Source organism: Leptinotarsa decemlineata, unplaced genomic scaffold (assembly GCF_025532065.1).
Source record: "Leptinotarsa decemlineata unplaced genomic scaffold, Ldec_3_MD MMD2_tig00026330_RagTag_RagTag, whole genome shotgun sequence".
In the NCBI taxonomy this organism is placed as follows: Eukaryota; Metazoa; Arthropoda; class Insecta; order Coleoptera; family Chrysomelidae; genus Leptinotarsa; species Leptinotarsa decemlineata.
Window position 1 is genome coordinate 7491744 of NW_027412690.1, and position 20912 is coordinate 7512655.

Here is a 20912-nt window from a genome sequence, read left to right on the forward strand (position 1 = left end):
ATCCATTAGCTAGGTCTATAATTTCGGAACCGACTATACAACATAAAACGGACATAAAACCAACTTTTCTATATGATCTCAATAAATATGTTCGTTATATTTACAGTGTGAAAGCAGTTTGTATATACATGAAACATTCAGGTGATATAGTAACACTAGAGGTGAAAAAGTGAGGTTTCAGTGAAGGACACACATTGTTCATTTTATGTTTGGGGTGATGCTGATCCCGGGTTTCAAATCGCATCAAACTTTCGTGAGAAAAATGTCATTTTTGACGCATTTTGATAATACAGTCAGACGCACATTTGCCTGAGTTCAATTTTTTTGAATTCCACAGAACTAAGTTTAAAATAAAGTTATTTATAGCCAGAAGTCTTTTGATTTTATAAAATCAATTGGCACTCTTGATAGGTATACCACTGGGAAATGTACTGGGTGGTTTTTCTTCTATTTGTGAATGAACTTATAAAATGTACATCTACAAAATTTCACCGTTCATCTGGATGACCACCATCTTTCTAGACAGATATAGATGTTTCTTACTGTTATGCAGTGCTAATGCAAAATGATCAAACTCTAAAAAATGTGCTGAAGCAAACATTTTTTTTTCAATAAGAAAATGAAATTATAGTATCTTGGTTAAAACTGATATGTTCATAAGGTTTTTCTAATTGTACTGAAATAATTGAGTAAGTGAATACAATTTCGTTATTTGGAATCTCTGAATATGTATAAAGCAACTTACTAATTAGCTATTACTAAAGCTTACATTTAATACAAACCATTTGGTGGTGAGATATAAATGTGTAACAAATAAACCTATGGACTTCTGCAGATAGTTATTTGTAAAGACAAACAAACTAGAGAAACAATTCAAAATGGTTTCCGCACTGGTTGTCCTATTAAGCTACACTATCAAATTAAACTTTCATATTCCATATCTCATGCCAATTAAAATTTCCAACTTTTTTCACAAATAAAAACAAATTTGAACTCTTTCAAAATGAAGTAAAAAAATGTTATCAACAAGTGTCTTTTACTCTTTGAACGAATATGTATTGAGGTCTGTTAAAAAATTAAGGAATGTTCAAATTTTGCGGGTTACGTACAGTCGATTAGCGATTTGTAATTTTTTTTGTGTTGGTGCACTCGCCTCGAACATATGTTCACAGTTTCAGCTGTTTAACATGTTTAGTTTGTTGGTGAGAGACATAAAAGTTGGAAATATTTTTCGTGTTTGGCGATTTCCTGCTGTCGACATGGGGAATGTTCCTCAATTTGGGTTATTACAACAAATGCAAGTTTGAACAAAATAAAGTTGTTTAATTCATGAGTTTTTCAAATTCACTTCGAAAAGTATTCAAATTGATGTTTCAAATGTTGGGTTTTAATTTTTAAAGGGATTTGTTTCTAATTCACATATTGGCAACAGCGCCTATATCAAGTTGAAATAATTTATACGTACCTAGATATTCTACTTTAAAAAAGGAAAATTATCTTTATAAATCAACAATTAAGGCAAAATATAAATTATAGTTCAATACCACCTCCACAAGCCACATACACAACAGTTGTTTTGTTATTTATTTATATAGAGGAAGATAGGTTACGTGCACAAAATGCCATATGTCACTGAATGTCTCGGAACTCGGAACATAAGTAAACAGAACAGCACGCCTTTGAAATATGTCATCTTTGTTTGTCTCATATAGGTAACAGATTCATTGTCCTTTATTAGCTATAGCCGATGTTGCCAAATGGCGAAATAGAAACGAATCCCTTCAAATGTTGAATGCATTATTTCATTCCTCTTTTTTGAGTATTTGAATAATTTTTTAAAGAAAAAGGTTGGAATGATAAGTTTAAAATGCGTTGTTTTAGATCTCTCAAATGAAAACTACTTAATTTTCGTCAGGAAGAACATTCCCCCATTAAAGAATTTGGATCAAATTTTGTGTGAAAAATTTAATTAAGTGCTCAAAAACACCCGACATGTTGACAGTGGCATACAGTGACTGTACTTTGAGTCACAAAACTCTTTACACAAAAGGCCAAGAATATGTTGAGGAAGTGAAGAAAATATGAATTGAATGGGTTATATTTTTAGGAATGATTAATTTTTGGAAAAGAAAGCTTTCTACTTCTCCAAAAATGTGGAAAAAAAGTATGTGGATAATCATCGAATCACTATTAGAAAGAAATCGTAGCATGAGCATCGCTCAGGAATTGTTGAAATGACGTCGATGGCGATCCTGATTTACTTAAAAGGGTCATAACTGTTGAAGTCCAATCGCCCCAATGGAAGAGCCCAGGAGAGCCAGGACCAAAAAGGACGACAAGTTCGATCGAATTCAAGGATTGGCTAACTGTTTTCTTCGATTACCGTGGCCCAGTGCATCAGGAGTTCTTGCCACATAGTCATACGGTCAATAAGGAGTATTATCTTGAAGTTATGCGCCGCTTGCAAGAAGCAATACGAAGAAAACGTCCGGTATTGTGGAAAAACAATTCATGGCTTTTGCATCACGATAATTAACCTGCTCATTCATCATGTTTTACCCAAAAACAACACCGTAATCATGCTTCAGCCTCAATATTCACCAGATTTGACGACTTTTTCCTGTTCCCAATATTGAAGAGACCCATGGAAGGATGGCGTTTTGCGACGATTGAGGAGATACAAACAGAATAACTGAGACAGCTCAAAGACATACAAAAAAGTGCATATTAGAACTGAATTGTATTTTATCGGAGGAACACTTTAGAAGTGGGCAAAATAGATATTGATTAACAAATAATGTTTATTGAGAAAAATTAAAATTCACCTAATTGTTTGAACAGACCTCATATATTGAACCATTTTTTTTTTGATTAGGTACTTTTACTATTTCTTATATTTGTATAAGACTGTTTCATTCAGGAGTTCGTTTATTGTTTTCATTCAAGAAGATAGACAAACAAAAAAAAGTTTGGAGAGTGCAATGATGGATTCGAAAAAATATAAAAAAACAATATTGCTTTGTTTGTCGCGCATATGCATAGAAACTACACTCCATAACGTAACAAGTCCTTGAGTTAAAAAAATTAAAAAATGATGTGATTGTTCATTCACTAAAACATATTTTGCTACCATTGCTCGACTATTAAGAACAGATTAGATATCAATCAACCCACTTACTCGCCTTATTATCTATATTATCTTAAATTATTATCAGGGACACTATTTTCTCACGAAAGAATGATCCCATTATATCTTGAAGTGTTTATTTTGTGCTAAGTAGTGAACATATTAAACTGTGCACATATATCCCATTATGGAAAAGCAATACTCTTGCGATTGATCTTACCAAATCGAGGCTTTCCTAAATCTCCTGTTGGACTGGAAGGACCTACACAGGATTGTATGAACGATTTCAAATGAGGAAAAGCACAAAGTCATTAATCATTTGTATTTCTGAAGTATATAGAGTATCACTTGAAATATTTTTGCATGAGATTGATAATAGTTTCTTTTCAAGAGGAGGGAGGATGGGGAAGGTGAGATTATCATTCTTTTAAACAACTCCAAACCATATAATCTGCCGCAGTCCGAGAAAGGATCACAGACGTCTGGAACCCCCCACCCCTCAATCGTACACTTCAAATAGCAAAACCTTTAAAAATAGATAATTTACCAAAATTTAATTTCTGTTCAAATACTCTAAACAACGAAACAAAAAATTTAAAAAGAAACACTTTGATTCTCAGTACAGCAAGATTGATTTTTTTGTTCCTGTTACCTTACTTAACATTGAGTGATTCAAATATTGAATGAAAGTCAGTTTTTGTGGAAGAAATCAATTTTTCTCCGATTTTTTTTGGTTTTTTTCACCTTTCACAAAAATATAAAAATCGTAGTAAACTTTATAACGTGTAGAAAGGCATACCTATTAGCTGATCCCGTTAAGTTTCTGCCTAATTTCAAAGTATTTTCCACATGAAAAATTCATCAGTAACTTTTCTTATTTAATGATTTTGCCTATCAAAAAAAATAAGCCAACAAATTATACAGATACTTATTTTGATATTTCATAGGTTAAAATTACCTCCGTTTTCAGAATTGGAAAAAAATCTAACGATTCTTGCTGTTTTTTGTTCATTTATTTTCAAAAACCCTCGATATATTATGTAATAAAAACCAAAGGGAATCATGATTCAACAAATATTTTAGGCATGATAAAACTGATATTACTGAAAAAAAGGGAATATTTCAGATTTCAGCCTTCAACTTTGCTTCAATTATCTGCTCAGAACTACTTAAATGGGTTTCTTTTACACAAGAGCACAGCTGGTGACGTCATCACTCAATGCTGATTTGCAGCTGCAATCGACTAATTTGGCCATCCTTTCGAGGCATATAATCGCCATCGAGTACAGCCATTTTTGGAGAAAAAAAATTTGAGACGGAGTTTTCCTGATTTAAATATTGATATACTGCATAATGTTTAATCGAACTCGGGATTTATGCACCTAAACAACTCAAACCCGAGTTTAATTCACGAACCAAAGAAGAAGATTAGTGGAAGCTGAGGTCATGAAACATGAAAGAGAAGAAGAAACAAGATGTCGATGTCATTATAATCAATCAACTGTCAAGAGTCAAATGATCTAAATATATGCAGCAAGTGAATAACGTGTGAATTTTTAAATGTATTTAGTGGTCATATATAAACATTTTAGTAGTTCAAATCAATAGGACAAAATGATAACACCGAGATTTAATTTAAGCCAGCAGGATAACTCTCTCATCATACGTATCAGGGCCCCCTATTGCAGTCTTAGAGATTTGGAGGTCGACTGCATTCAAAACAGTTTTCTATTCTTCTGCAAGCCGTACTATTTGAGGTTACAACTTCCGGGAAACATTGTAGATAATCAAAACACCCGCTCTTCATTTGATTGTGACTCAGGATATTTTACTTTCATTTATGACAAGGAAACTCCTGGAGAATTCTTTCCAGATCTTGAATATATTACAAAGTTTTTGGTTACTAAAGTAGATGCAAGTTATGACGAAAACGAGACAGAGCCAATAATGGTTCTTAGTGGAGAAATCACGCCAACAGAGGAGAAGATGATAAACGAAAATACAAAGCAAGGTTTCGGATTTGCATTGAAAACTCATAAAAAATTTGCGACGGTCATTTCAGAGTTTGATGAAGTTTTCGAAGTAAATCCTTGTGAAACAAGCTTGCTGGAAAGGCGAAAAATGAGGCTCCAATACGAGCAAGGAAAATTTGATATGGAACACTACTTAATGGATCTGGAGGATGAGGAACATGAAATCGGGGACAAACTTGCTCTTCCATTACCGTGGGAACACACAAGTGATGCTAGTTTGGCATTTACCAGTAAGGAATTAGATTTTTTGAAAGATCAAGCAAACAACCCTTATAACCTCACCGCACTTCAGATAAGGTATGCTTTCAACGGACTGATTGATATTTTGTATGCATACTGTTATGACAAACGGACTACAGACTTTGAAGGAAACTCTGAATCAGGCTGGACCATAGTCAAGTTGGCATCAACACTTAGCTGGTGCGAGGCATTTGAGGACCCCAAAGATGTGTTCGTTTCAGCTTTCCGAAGAACTCTAACTTATCCTTACTACCGCAGCTTCAAACTCGCTACAAAAGTTTTCGAAGATTTGAAAACGTTGCTGAAACATGACGAGAAGCTCATAATCAAGATTCTGATAGAAATTCATGAAATATTTTTATCAGGAGATTGCTGTAGGTACATTTTGAATAACTTGTTCATCAAAGATTATATAATGTATGTTATGAAATGGGACAAAACGAAATGGCGGCAGTTTTTGGAAGAAGTGTACGGTGTGGTTATTGTGAAAGATGATTTGGGGCTGAAGTTAGTTGAAAATGAGGAGAGTTTCAAGATAGAGAAAAAAATGAAGAGTTTACAAATCCAGGATCAAAGTGAATTGCTCGATTCTGACGATACAGACGAATCAGATAGTGATAGCAGTGACAGTGAAACAGACAGTGATTCCGAAACAAATAGTGACTACGATTCAAGTACTGATGAAGATGCAAAGTGATAGATACCAACTCAAACTATTCGAATTCTGAGACCCTCAACAACTACCTAAAAATTTAAAAAATATATGCCTCTTCCGTATTATAGATCTTAACCTATATTTCTATTTATGCTTTTTGTGATCTGTTTTAAACATTAGTAATTTTTTTTATCTTATAGTTACAAGTGATTTTGTTTATATCTCTCCTTTTTTCGAGAACATAATGTTAGCCCCTCTAATAATTTGCTGACCTTAGCTTATTGTCTCAATTTTAATTATAGGAACAAAGTTTTTTATTCATTTGTTATATTTTATACACAAGATACTTATAGAAGTAAGTATCTTCATGCTGAGTAATGCTTTAAATCATTTTTCATAAATATGATAGTTACATTTCAATTTGAAAAAGTTGAAATTACCTTCAACAAATAAAGAAGTTGTACAAGCCTGATTATGGTTTCATTCGAATATGCTTTTAGGAACCTTGGTATTTTAAACTTGTTTATATTACATGTTTTCACTAAAATCAATGACAAAAATGTATGCTACTACTGATAAAACTGTTGTTGTCAAAAATAATTTTTGATATTGTTAACCAAATATCTTCCTTTTACCAAACTTAAAATCTTATTACAATTAGAGTATATTTCAACATAACAATTGGTACATATCTTCAATATTAGTTTCATTTAATGATTGTAAGGATCTTGTCCAAGTATATTGAATTGTGCTTGAGAAATTAATTATAACATCCTCATAGTTATTAAAAAATGCAGGAAAATCTCATGTTCATCTCAAAAACTCACTTGCATTCAGAATCTTTGAAACGAGTACTGCCATTTTTTTCCAATTGATTCATTCTTTTGAAAAAATGAAAACTAACGGTTGAATCTCAGACAAAATAGATAATAAATGATTTGGGAAAAGTGGTTTTGTTACTTTTCGATTGAACATCGATGCAAATAAAATGAAACTTACCGACTGTCGTATATCTCACAAAAGTCTCCTTATTCTCGATCATTGCATCGACTGCTAACTTTTCGCAATATTGAGCTGTGATGATGGCAATAGTGGGCTGTTTTGAGCTTACCATCGTTGGCATTTGTTTGACAATTGTAACTTGATGGGTGTCGTGTGATTGCTGGCGAGTAAAAGCACCGTGGTCCATAGCTTTGACCAATTGTCGTGATTGGAGCGCCGAAAGACATTGAGCAACTTCTTCCTCATCCCAACCATTTGCTCTCAAAAAATAAAGAGTATAATAAAAGTATATTATGGAAAAAAAGGACAGTCGGCCATTTTTGTCAAAAATTGTTTAGGCTGTATTATATATTAATTGTTCCGTATACTTTATACTTACTTGGCAACATCCTTTATTGTGATAGGGTTCGGATATGATGATTCTATGATTTCTAAAACCTTTTCTACAGTCAAAATCACAATATTTCCTAGAGAATTTTCTTCTGCTGAAACTGAAGAAAATTTAATTAATATCTATTCAAAACCCTATTTTTAGTAAGTTCGCTTCTTGCCATTTTGACTATTTCTCTATATACTCTGCAATTACTTGCATTCAAGATTTAATTAAAAAATATTTCAAATTATTTCTTATAATAAGATTGGATATAATTGTAATATTACTGAAAAACAAAGCAAATAATGTAAATATCTCAAACTGAAAAAAAATTAAATTGTCATATTCACTGGTTGCATCATACTCATCCATAATCATAATTTGGGTCTGGCAACTGCATACATTTGGAATATTTCTTATTATAATGTAAAAACTAATATCATATAACTTCCACACACAAAAAACTTATAAAATTGTTATGAATAACTAGCATTTTGTTAACTCTCGTTACATGGAATGGAAATCAAAATGATAAAAGCAAAAAAGAAAATCAAAATAAACTGTGGGGGTTATTGATTACAAAAAATTTCAACAAACATCAGTTCAAACCTTTATCGAACAAGGCCGATGGACTTAACTGAATACGACAGTAACCAGGTGGAGCTATAAAAAATGTTTCATGTCTTGAAAAATCGAAACTTCAGAAACAATATATTTCTTCATTTGAAATGTGTCTATTTTGCATATTTGGGAAATAGAAAAGAACTCTTTCAGATAGAAACATTTCAAATAAACTAAAATCTGACAAACTACCTACGTGGTCTTGATGGTACTTCTACGGGTTCTTCCAACTGTTTAAGTTCCACCTCCAATTTAACAATCGAATTGAAATTATGCTGCATGAGCTTCATTATTTTTTTGATAAAGCCTACGTAATCTGCAAAAAAGAAAAAAAATTTAATTATTTCATGAAAAAATTGTAAAACAAACATTTAGTCATTATTTATTCTTCTCACCTCTAGGAAACTCTTGGGGGCTAACGAGCTCCCTGAAGAAGTCTTGGGCAGTGCCTGCTTGCCCACCGTCAGTCTCATCTTGAGCACCTTGAGGTTCCCTGAACCAAAACCTTATCGTTCGAGATTCTTGTGTGTGTTTTCCTGTCTCTTTATTAACTAAAAATACTCTGAATTCCAGAGACAACTGTGCTGGTGTCGAACATGTCCCATTCTCTAAAAGTGCAAATAATTTATGAGGAAGAGTCAACAGAATAGTTCTAAGAGTGATGATTGGTAAATAATGTTGGCACTTCTGTACAATTGACAACTTAAAAAATTACTTTTTTGCTATTACACTCATTTGTTTAATGAACAAATGTTATACCAATCAAAAATATGAAGTTTATAGAACATACAAACGTTGGGTTGCCTATTTTTTTCCTGGAGTAACTTGGGTTGACAGGTATAAACACGTTAGTCAAAACTAGTGATTCACGCCTATCTGTTTAATAGATAATTTATACATCAAAATCAGCGTTGAACAGGAACACGATGATACACCTAGTATTGTCTGCGAAAAAGTTGGTTTGAATGGCGAGATTTAAATTTTGATACGAGTGAAGATTTACTTACGCGTTCTATAAAATCCGAGAAAGTTCTGAATATATCTGATAAAATAAAAAACAACGAAAAATAATCAAAAAATATCGGATATAAGTGAAAAATATGTACGGCTAAAAATACAAAAAAGCATGTGTTTTTTTAAGTTGCATTGGAATAAGTAAATAAAGATGTGTAGATATAGACATGTCCGAGATGCTGTCAAAATTAAATCAAAATGGCCGTCTGCAGTCACACATGTTTGTTCTAATGGAAATGAAACTAGAAAAGTCCATAATCAACTTGTTTTTGTGAGTGATTGTGTTGCTGCTTGCTGAAATTGGTTGTCCGAGGCTGATTTTACATATCAATCGTCCTTCATAACATAAAAGCATGCCTACAACGTGTTATGTTGTAAATTGCGGAAGCTGTGGGGATCGTGATTGGTGAATTTTTACAAAATACCTAGTGAATTTCTGCTTTTACCAAAGGAAAGAAGCAGTTGCACCCAATTGAATCAGAAATTAGAAGCAACTAGAGCTATTGCACATGTCAGGAGTCATGTAGAAAAAGTATAATAGGTTGCATTCGTCAAAAATATAGGATTCCATCAGATTATGTGTCAATTTCTCTGCTTGTTTGTGGTGAAGATGATACGATCTTGGATAAAATAGTGACTGTGTGTTGTGGATTGATTAATACCTGGCCACCAATAGTACCTTTGAGTTAGATTGAATTTATAATAAAAAACCTCATGAAATTGTTTTTGTAAATTCTATATACTTAGTCTAGATTTTTATTTTTGTTCCAACTGTCGTGATATGTTTTATTGTATTGTATTATTGCAAAATCATATTTCAGATCATAGAGCTGAATTTCATATTGTTTTGTTTATTCTCCCCGTCAGACGAGAAAGTCAGTTTCAATACACATTCATTGAAAAAGATGATCCACAATAATGGTTATTTTAAAAAAGTGATTTCTCTTGAAGATACATATTCAGAGAAAATTATGAATAAATTAAGTTTGAAAAATATCTAAATACCTTGGCAATCACAACAATGTGCTCTCCGATTGACTTTGCTTCACAATCATGCACAAATCCAGCTTCAAAATATTTGTAGCCAGTCAAACTTTTGTAGGCCTTCATCTGCTGATTTGTATAGAAACTATGAGTTAGCACCAGATAAGAACTCGTATCGAAAGCAGTAACTGGTGGAAAACATTCTATAGAACTGTTCATTTCTTCTGAAGTGAAAGTAAAAGAATCCAAGCACTGTATCACTCTGATTTTATCTTTGTAATGCACAGCAATGTCTTTGTTTTTACATTCCAATGTTAGTAAATAATCACTTTTATTACTAACAGCCATCATAATTATTTTCACAGCTTCCAAAGATAACAAAACACGAAAAAACCGTCAAATACCTATGTCATTATACACATTGTGTGCCTACAGGCGGCTATATTGTTCGAGAATTGGTCACGTGTTCTGGACATCCTAATAAAATAATTACATAACCAAACAGGCATTTTCAACCGTGAAATATGACTTGCCGACAGTTCATTAGTTGTGACAACAACAATTTATGTGATGTGAAAGAAATGAAACCGTAGAAACCTTTCAATAGACAACATAAAAACAATGTAAACTGTCAAATGATACGTCATCAATTTGGACTCGGACTTACGTTTGTATAGCTATTTCTCTTCGATGTACCGATTGCAAATTATTATTCAAACATAAGATCTCTCTGATTGAACGTCAACATCAACTGTTTTCCTTCAGTTTTTTGTTTGGAGAAAAAAAATTTGCTACACAAACGTATGCATTTATCGTGAGTACCCTTTATTGCCTCCCTCAACTGTAGATTGAGCCAATACTTCAGATATCTCTCAAACCAGAGTTCATCTGCTCTTCTAGAAGGCTTGTTACTGAGAGAGACAAGACTACTTTTTAAAAATATTCTTTCAGAATGTATTCTTTAATATGATTTTTAGGAAGACAAGGAACATCTCACCTGTTACTGTTTCTTTATTTATGATTATTCCCGTGTGTTCACCTCCTGCCACGTGCATTTTATCATTTGTTTTGCTAACTTTCCTCCTCTCTATTATCAGAGTCGTCGAATTATGGGTTTTGCCTTTGGGTGTCATGACGACCTGTTCATGTTCATTTGTTTCAGTCATTTTGCTATAAAAGAAAATGGAGCAAATTATTCGATTCTGCCAATGATGTTCTAGAGATGAATATTAGTAAATGTTATTGGGTCTAACAACAGGGACTTCCGAACTTTGACAATTGATATTGGTCATTTTGTTGGACTACATTTGTCGAATTGATTGTTATTTGTTGAGTCTGTTTTGCCAAATCATTATGAACGAATGTAGCTCTCAACAACACATGCAAATAATAACATTGTTTTTATTAACTTTGTCTCGTTTGGTGATCCAAAATATTTTCAAATGCGGTTTTTCCTATTGGTTGGGAAAGGGATAAAAAATGTTCGTAGATAAACAATTTAGTTTTATTCCAACGTTTCGGACTTTATTAAATCCATCATCAGGGCTCAAACATTAGTTATCCATGACATCCATATCCATAAAATGACATTTTTTTTTACTAAATTCTGCCCACTGGGTGTTATTATTAATGTGGTCAAGCAACTTGAATTGTTTCATCAACACGAATTCATCATTTCTCAAAACACCAACTTTTAGAAAACAAAAACTATTTTCTGAATAAAATGCATTTCACTGAAATTGGTGTGAATCAGTATAATATATGAAAATACACACTAACACACACTGATCATTCAGATTGACAGTCAAACAGATAACAGCATCCAAAATGTTCTGAAAACAAAATTCTACAATATATATGTCACGTTCAATTTAAAAAAAATATTCACGTATGCAGTATTATCAGTTTTATATTATAAACAAGCTACAGTTTGTCGAATCGAGGAAGAGACTTTTCTCTCTCTCTCTCTCTCGCTCTCATAGTCTTCTACCGAACGCACATCTAGTGGGGGGGTCCATAACGGAATTCAGAAAGCTCTTCCTTCATTTGACAAGCTGTAGGTACACTGATGTATTACATCCTCGATTCGAAATGTTTCCCGAATTCTTTAGTTACAACTGTGTTGTAGAGAGGGTACTGATATCAAAGGTTCATTTCTCCATTTGATAACTACTGTTTTCTTTGCATTTTGGGCCAAGCCAGCTCTGCAGTGACGGCTCGTGCATTGGAGAACAGGGGAGGCTTAAGTCTTATAGACTATATACACACAGAAAAGCCCGCCGGGGGCGCGAAAATTTTTATGTTGTTGCACGCTTTGCTTAATACTAAAGTTAGGGCATGGGCATGACAATGCGTAAAAAGTACATGAGGAGCTATGGACTTTATTTTAGTTTGTAAACCATTTAAATGGCCGGCCATGACCGCAGCCCCATCATAGGTTTGCGCAATTAACTTTTGCCTAAAATTATAGGTGTCACATGTAAGAATTAAAAAATTAAACAAATCGTCAGCTGTGTGCCCAGATGAAACATCATGAAAACCCATAAAATGTTCTACCACATTACCATCTTTGACATATCCAAAAACGACTGAAAGTTGTGATGTACAGGTAATATCGGTAGTTTCATCAATTTCCCATGCAAAAAAAGAAACACTTTCAATCTCTTTGCTTATATTTTCCTTAATAATATATGCCACACTGTCTATAAGCTCATTTTGGATGGTTTTTGAGGTGCCCGAAAAAACGCTACCGTTCAAAAAAGTGCCAAATTTTGAATCATATTCATAACACGAGGCAAATTTTTTAAATCGGAGTATCCTATTTTAGACCACGTTTGGTATTCGGTTTGTACAGAAAATAAAACACAGGGCCAACAAAAAAGTTTTTCTCGTTTAATGGAGCCGGTTAACCAACCGCATTTATCGTACCAACTAATATTAAATCCTCGATTTTGTCGATTATCTGACGATTTAATTGAAATCAAATTTGTTTGAGGCCTTCCCAGAGTTTTAATAATGTAAAATTTATTATCATAAGATAAAGACTTAAAATTATTTGTCAGCAACCAATCGACTATATCGTCAGATTTTTTAATTTCGTCCAACTTATCCATAATAAATGGAAAAAAACTTACCGAAAAGTGAAAACCTGAAAACACCTTGAAATTGAAAGAAAACACTTTAAAAATATTACCAAAAAGCACTGCTATAATATAATACTGCCTGTTTTATACACACATAACAAATATTATCAAGAAACACTGAAACGATTTACCGGTCCCGGTCCGTCACGGTATCCCGTCCGAATAATTATATAAAAAACAAACGCAGTCGTACACTAACGGAGACCAACTGGAGGCTAGCCTCCTCTGACGCTATAATTTCTGCAACTGAAATTACAAATCAGGACGTATGTCGCTGGTTGGATCGGTCTCGTGGAGCCAGTGTTTTTTAAAACGGTCGGAGGCTTGGCTCCCTTGCATTTATTATTTCGGGTTGATAGTTTATTCGTTATTCGTTCATGGGCGGTGCGTTTGAGTTTTGTTGATGCAGGTACGTACTACGTAGTGAGTGATAGTGTTTTTCGGACACATTACACATTCGGACACATTATGTATTTATATTAAAAATTAATGGTAAAGTAATGATACCCAAGCATTTTTAGAAAAAAATAAACATATTTATTTGTCAATATCTTTCAATTTATTGCGATGAATAGCCTCAAATTTTATGGGGAGGCTAAGCCTCCCTTGCCTCCTCTGACGAGCCGCCGCTGCAGCTCTGACCTCTTTTCTCTCTCCTATAACTCATTTCCTGAGTTGATCTAGACTAGAGCACCTATTCAAGAATAACAGCCTCTCATTGTTTAGATTAAGAACTCTACATCACCTTGTTAACGTTTCATTGAACTTATTAGGAAGACTTGAGGTTTATAAATAGATTATGAATTGTTTTAAATGGATATTAAGTACGACGTAAATCTCTAGAGTTTGTCACGCGAGCAGCCAGCTTTCGATTACTTTCCGATGGAGTCAAGGACTTTTACAATAAGCAACTTCATAGAAATATGTAAAGCGGCAATATTAAAAAGTCAAACAAAGAAAGTGTCAGTTGTGAAAGATATCGGGTATAATTTCTAATCACTATTCTCAACAGTTAAACCCGCTCATATCATGTATTTAAAAACCAAAGCATTGTCTGAGGAATGACCAAAGATAATATTTCATAGTTATACAATACTTGAACGACATTATTTAATGCCTACTTATAATGAAAATGTTTTTGTTTAAAATTGTAACACTATCCCACAACTGAAATCCAGATATAATTTTCCGACAGCTTACCAAAATAAACTGTATATCCTGCGACGTCCTTGAAATCTTATCATCCTCATTTAAGACCCACATTAATGATGCCGTTTCAATATTTTAACATTCCAACTTTCGAACATCATAGTCTAGTTTACGAGTGTTTTCTAATAAACACTTGCATAAGCAGTACTCCAACGGCAAAAATGTATCACTATCACTGCGGTTCTTCATCAATTATGATTCTGTTTAGTTGATTTTTGCTAATTGCAAGTTAACATAAAAACCAAGATAACTTTCAAATTAAAAACCGATGGTCTTTTCAGTTCTTGAAATTGAAGGATCAAGAAAAGAGCGCCATTGGAAAAAGTGAAAACTTCTATTTTTTTACTTTATTCATTAACAATCAAAGGCATTGCAGGATTAAAAAGGAGAATGAAGCACAAAAAAAGGTTCTCAATGATTATTTTAAATTGGAAGGGGTATATTTTTAAGAGATTGATGATTGCTAGGTAGGTAATAATTTGTTTCAATTTTCATATTGTTCAAAAAGTTGTAACAAACAAATACATTGTTTGGGTTTTAATATATGTTTGACAATAGAACTCAAAAATATAGTCAATTCATAGTATTATGAAAGAAATAGAAAATTATTTGTCGTTATTAATATCTAGCAACAAAACATTGTTGAATAATACATTTATATAATATATGAAATGCATTTTTAGAAAGGTTTCTTATACAAATTATTTCATTCAAGAATAATAGTCCTATTTTTTTAAATTTTTAAACATGTTTATAACGATTTTCTAAACAATATGAGTGAAAAACTACCAAAATTTATAAATTCATTTACATATTTTTTCTAAAACTTTTTTGTTTTATATTAACCTGCAAATATAAAAAATTAGCTAGTTAAAAAATTGAGGTAATTTTTTTTGCCTGCGGATTATTGTTTATAAATATGTCTAAATAAAACCCAAATTGTTTTTTTAATATTCGTATTTAATCAGTTAAAATAAATTTTCTTCGACTGCCCGATTGGACCATGGCTCGGAAGCGTTACTACCCGTTTTCAGCCCAATTTTTTCATCGAAAGATAACTTCTTATAGGAGGGTAAACCGCTTCGTTACCTAACGCATAACGGCGTCAGATTGTCTGGCTGCCCCTTCTCACGCATACGTCAGCGGAAGGCAGGATTCTCTTCTCTCGTCGGACAGATGATCAGTCTTTAGTGTGTGTTAGACATATACTGTCTAATACTGTCAGTATTTTGAAAATCTAATCAGCAAGCACGTGATATTTTTTTATTGTGTGAAACGTGGCTTGAAAATGATGATACTAATTTTGTGTATGTACATTATTAGTATCATTATTCAATCCTACAAAAGTAACAATTGTCTTAATTAGCTATAATATATGTATATACACAAAATAATCAATAATAGATTTTATTAATAAATAACCTTTTCTTACAATATCATTTTAATATACATAAACTTTGAGTAATAACCTGAGATATTTACAAAAAAAATGCTATTTTTACTTATTTGTTTATAACTTTTGCGATTCTCAATTGCAATTGCACTTTTATTGAAGTTTTTGGATGCCATTCCAAATCAAATAACTCGCCAATTGTAATTTTCAGTAATGCAGGACAGGTTTTCGATAATATGTCACTTACGAACTAGACTATCGGCGATACGGTACACAAACCTACATTCAATTGGAAAACTGTAATAATGAAATCGATTCTTATCGGCAATCGCTATGAAAAACGGAGAAAAGTACTGTAATTGTGCGCTTTCAACTGTGAAAAATTAAGCGCGGAAATAGGAGTGATTCAAAATGGCGTATCAGGATCAAATCGACCGTGAAACGCCCAAAAAATGCATAGCGGTTATACATTTGTGCATCGAATCAACAAGCAGAACTAATAGCCCAGTCGAATTATGATTTGACAACGCAAACATTTTTACTGGCAACTTTCTTTTGGAATTGAAGGGTTGACTTTTGTTTATTGAATATACTCGCTAATTTTTAATTTTACACGAAAAGTAGTAATTACAAAAATCGTTCAAATTTTAATTTCCCATAATTTTGGTTCTCATAAATTTTTTCCTAAAATCGATATTATCCGATTTATACCCGAGGAAAGAAAGGGGTAAAATCGTATCATTGTATTATCATATTTATGTTCAATAGGAAATTACAAACAACTTTGGTAATAACAATAACCATTTTATTTGTCAAATTTAGATTTAACAGGTTATTCAATAAACGAAATTTATTCCCCTCTTTTCTAATGTAAATCGATAAATAACGATTCTACAGAAAAATTGATTAGGACCAAAACTGTAAGAAATTTGATTTTATACAACTTATTTTGCCACAATTTTTCTCGTGAAATTTAAAATAAACGTGATAATACAATGATGAAATTTTTCACCATTCTTTTCTCGGGTATGGTATAAATCGAAAAATAACGATCCTATAAAAAATTTTTTAACGACCAAAATTGTGGAACTTTATTTTGAACAACTTTGTTTACCAATTTTTTTTCGTAAAATCGAAAATAAACGAGAGTTGTATATTGGTCAATCGAACAAGAAGCGATATAGGGGCGTGACGTCACCATCCTACCACATTCGATTTTTAATAATTAATTACGGGAAAACTACGTTACTTAAAGAGATGAAACAAAGTGCACTGTTTTTTAATTTAAAATTTCTATCAAGTGAACTATTAACCAAAAATCATGAAACAAGTCTATTGATACAGCTATGACAGTTTAATTAAAAATATTTACATAATAATAAATAGGTGAAAACCTCCCACATTGCTACTGGTCTAATTCCACAGTGAGCATTATCGAAGTGACCGACACAGAAGCAAAACAAAGATAAAATTCCTACGAGAACACGTGAACCGAAACAAAATCCAATACAACTAAAACAAAAGATGATTCAACTTTTGCTCGGAAGGAAATATGCGGAGATTTAATAGTTTCTAGAAAGCCTCGCTTAATTTTCAACTCCCACGGCAAGCATACATGCGAATATGACATCTAAAGATAAATGGGCGTCTTGTGTTTAAATAACTTTTTTATCGCCGCCGAAGATAAGAGAGAGTGGTCCGATATGGTTTGATTTTGAGGTTAAAGAACGCTGAGACTGGAGTGCAAACACTTGAGTAAACAAATGACTGTTGCAATGCTTTCTGGAAGTGCAATTCTCGAAAAAAAAGAGATATAATTTTCGAAAAATAAACTCAAACCGGACATAAAAATCAGTGGCTCAAAAATAGTTGAAAAAGTGATTGATAAAATATTTCGTGGGAGATTAACGTTTAGAAAGACAATGGGGAATGTTCCTCAATTTGGGTTATTGCAGCAAATGCAAGTTTGAACAAAATAAAGTTGAGTTCAATTCATGAGTTTTTCAAATTCACTTCGAAAAGTATTCGAATTGGTGTTTCAAATGTTGGGTTTTAATTTTTAAAGGGATTTGTTTCTAATTCACATATTGGCAACAGCGCCTAGAATGCTAGATCGGAGTTCAGGTTAGTAGTATGCTAGAAGAAGAAGAATCATGTCAATAGTGTCAAATCAAATAGTGTCAGCATATAAATTATAGTTCAATACCACCTCCACAAACCACATAAACAACAGTTGTTTTGTTATTTATGTATATAGAGGAAGATAGGTTAGGTGCACAAAATTTCATATGTCACAGAATGTCTCGGAACTCGGAACATAAGTAAACAAAACAGCAGGCCTCTGAAATATGTCATCTTTGTTTGTCTCAAACAGGTAACCAGATTCATTGTCCTTCATTAGCTATAACCGATGTTGCCAAATGGTGAAATAGAAACGAATCCCTTTAAATGTTGAATGCATTATTTCATTCCTCTTTTTTAAGTATTTAAATAATTTTTTAAAGAAAAAGGTTGAAATGATAAGTTAAAAATGCGTTTTTCTAGAGCTCTTTTATGAAAATTACTTGATTTTCGTCAGGAAGAACATTCCCCATTCTATTTCTTCATTACACACATTATATACAGGATGTTTTGAAAGTTGTCTTATTTATTTCATCAGTTTGTAGAATGCGCTAAAAGAAATAGATAAACAAATTACTTGTGTAAACAATGACAAGAGTAAAAATTATAAAACTTACATATGCTATTAGACAGGTTCTTTTATATTCCCGACCAATAATCTCTACGTAAAAACTTTGCGTTTTTTTTCAATTCTGATAAATGTTATCTGGGTTAACATTCACTATAACATGCGGTTCATTTCGTTATAGTTTTAGAAGTATTCAGTGAGATATTACTCATACAAACGGACAAAACTTTTGAAGCAACCTAATAAAATCATGTTTTCAATGGTCTCAAATTTTGATATAAAAATCAAAATTTCGATTACATTTTCGAAGCACACTGTATAACTTCCTAACATTTCGACGCGAAATATGTCCGCATAACGTTTACCGTAAAGTATTACCCATACAAAAATTTAATTCAGTTCCAAACACGGAAGGTACACCCTGGTACAATACTCCATTGACAAATTAATATTCGTCAAAATCCAAAGTCGAACCCCGTTAAAGGTTCAACGAATTGACTCAACGGATTTTGGGGAAACACACTTGGTTGCATTTAAAGGATAGGTTTGCATACAGGGTGTCAAGTTCGAAACCGATCGCCGCACACTAGGATCAAAGCCCAGAAAAATTAAAGCAAGTACAGGATAGGTATTTATATAATTTTTGTATGAGCGAGAGGGTGTGCCTTTTTACTCATTTACAATAGTTTCGAGTTTCACAAGAACTGCATAGCCAGCAGCATTCAGCTGTTTCATAGCCCTATCTCAAATGTACTCTTGCTTTTAGTGACGTGAAATTTTTTGACACCATCTCATATCGCTCTTCAAAACACTGTTACGTTTTCCGCCGGATTCGACAATAATTGACTACATTGTACAATTAAATTCAACTTTTATTCCACTACTATACAGACAATACAACACAAAAACTCTAAATAAACTTCAGACTAACGCCCGAAAGTCTACCGACTTATTAGCTTCATCGCTCTGCACTTTTCGAACTAGACTGTCTCTCCTACTCCTATGTCGCAGTAATTCTTATATAACCCAATGGAACTCTTGAGGAAATTAATAAAGTTTTGTCCACCCTATTCATCATTATCTATAAATTTCGGAAAAAGTGCATTTATTTTATTATTACCTACTTTGAAGTACTTAATCGTGATGTATTCCTCTATTCCTTTATTTATATCAATCATGAAATTCTCTACAAAAAAGATCACCTCATGATTCTTCAAGTATACCATTAAAGATACAGGGGTGCTTTTTTTACCCGACACCGACAAAATTTATCAACAGTGTCTTTGTTGATTACGTACAAGGACATACGAAATATTTGAATAACTAATATTTTTATTTGGAACTTTGTTCGCCAATAGTGATCTATTTCAATGTTTACCACATTCACATATAAACACATTATACAAAGACTTTCTAAGAAAACATGGAAATTCTAAGCACACCTAATACATTTCAATGAGCAGTCGCATATCCTTGTACAATCCCTCTGTACATTATATCGGCCACTAGGTTAACGGTTATTAAGTATATTATAAATACAATATTAGTCAACAATTACGTCACTCTCCCATTCAAGGCAGTAAAGAAGAATTAAAAACAATACCATATTTGCAGCAAAATTTCATCAATTTTTCTAGTAATTAGTTCAAAACGAAGCAATTTTGATATGAATTCATCAATATTTCAACAATTCAATGCCTCTCTTAAAAAATGAAGTGAAAGTCCTTCATTAAGGAAATTTATCGACAATATAAGTGCCAAAAAATTAAAAATCCAGGACAGAAAAAGCAAGAAATATCCTTAAGGAGAAATAATTGAAAAAAAAGGCAATTTACAGGTTAGGATCGAAAACTGCCTTTTTCCAAGGGATGATTCAGACGCACTTACTTTGTTTCTTTTCCAATCAGCTCTTCTCTGCTACACTTTCTTTCTGTAAGAAGCGCCAGCCACTTCTTCAACCAGTCACTTCTATTTTTGACGAAGCACGACCGCGATTTCTAATAAATAAAAAAAGCAATACGGCCAAATAACGATGACTACAACACAAAATGCACAAAACAACTACCGAAAACCTAAGCGCACGCGGAAAGTGAAACATTGAAACAATGTTGCCAGGTGATATTTTCGTAAGTCTCGAGACAATCTTTGAATTTCTTTAAACCCAAAAATTTCCAACTACGCTTACTCATGCTAAACACCAATTCTACTGGATTCTCAAAGAGTATGGCTGAGTAATGACGACATTAATTCATGGGCTTGAATAATATTACTTCAGTAGTGAACCTAAGAGTAAAAAGTTCAAAGTATCACCATTGATTCTTACTTATTATGTCGCATTTATCTTTTCGATATCTTTCCAAAACATATCCAATGTAATCACAAGTTTCTTACTGCTGTTACTTTGATATTCATATATTTTTATTTGAGTA

General features: G+C 32.7%; 2 protein-coding genes across 6 annotated transcripts in view; one reads left to right on the forward strand and one right to left on the reverse strand.

Annotated features, from left to right (window-relative positions):
- The window catches only part of LOC111507879 (uncharacterized), a 32280-nt gene extending 11727 nt beyond the window's left edge, over nt 1–20553 (reverse strand). The window contains exons 1-8 of one of the 5 annotated variants that reach the window (XM_023163255.2): nt 20371–20553; nt 11047–11219; nt 8447–8659; nt 8248–8367; nt 8040–8093; nt 7437–7548; nt 7055–7317; nt 3348–3389 (exon numbers count right to left, since the gene is read on the reverse strand). In XM_023163255.2, coding sequence (XP_023019023.1) covers nt 3348–3389; nt 7055–7317; nt 7437–7548; nt 8040–8093; nt 8248–8367; nt 8447–8659; nt 11047–11215 — 973 coding nt within the window. In that variant the 5' untranslated portion in view covers nt 11216–11219; nt 20371–20553. Of the gene's footprint in view, nt 1–3347; nt 3390–7054; nt 7318–7436; nt 7549–8039; nt 8094–8247; nt 8368–8446; nt 8660–8841; nt 9026–11046; nt 11220–20370 lie in introns of those variants that run through there. The other 4 variants (XM_023163258.2, XM_023163257.2, XM_074182883.1 and 1 more) reach the window with 4 other exon arrangements.
- On the forward strand, nt 4605–6527 carry LOC111507880 (protein SHQ1 homolog). Its single transcript, XM_023163260.2, has one exon. The coding sequence runs from the start codon at nt 4742–4744 to the stop codon at nt 6095–6097; it is 1356 nt and encodes a 451-aa protein (XP_023019028.2). The 5' UTR covers nt 4605–4741; the 3' UTR covers nt 6098–6527.
- Nucleotides 20554–20912: the final 359 nt, after the last annotated feature.

Bases quoted from the DNA above. Each gene is read 5' to 3' on its own strand.
- LOC111507880 (XM_023163260.2), top strand. From the start codon at position 4,742: ATGATAACACCGAGATTTAATTTAAGCCAGCAGGATAACTCTCTCATC.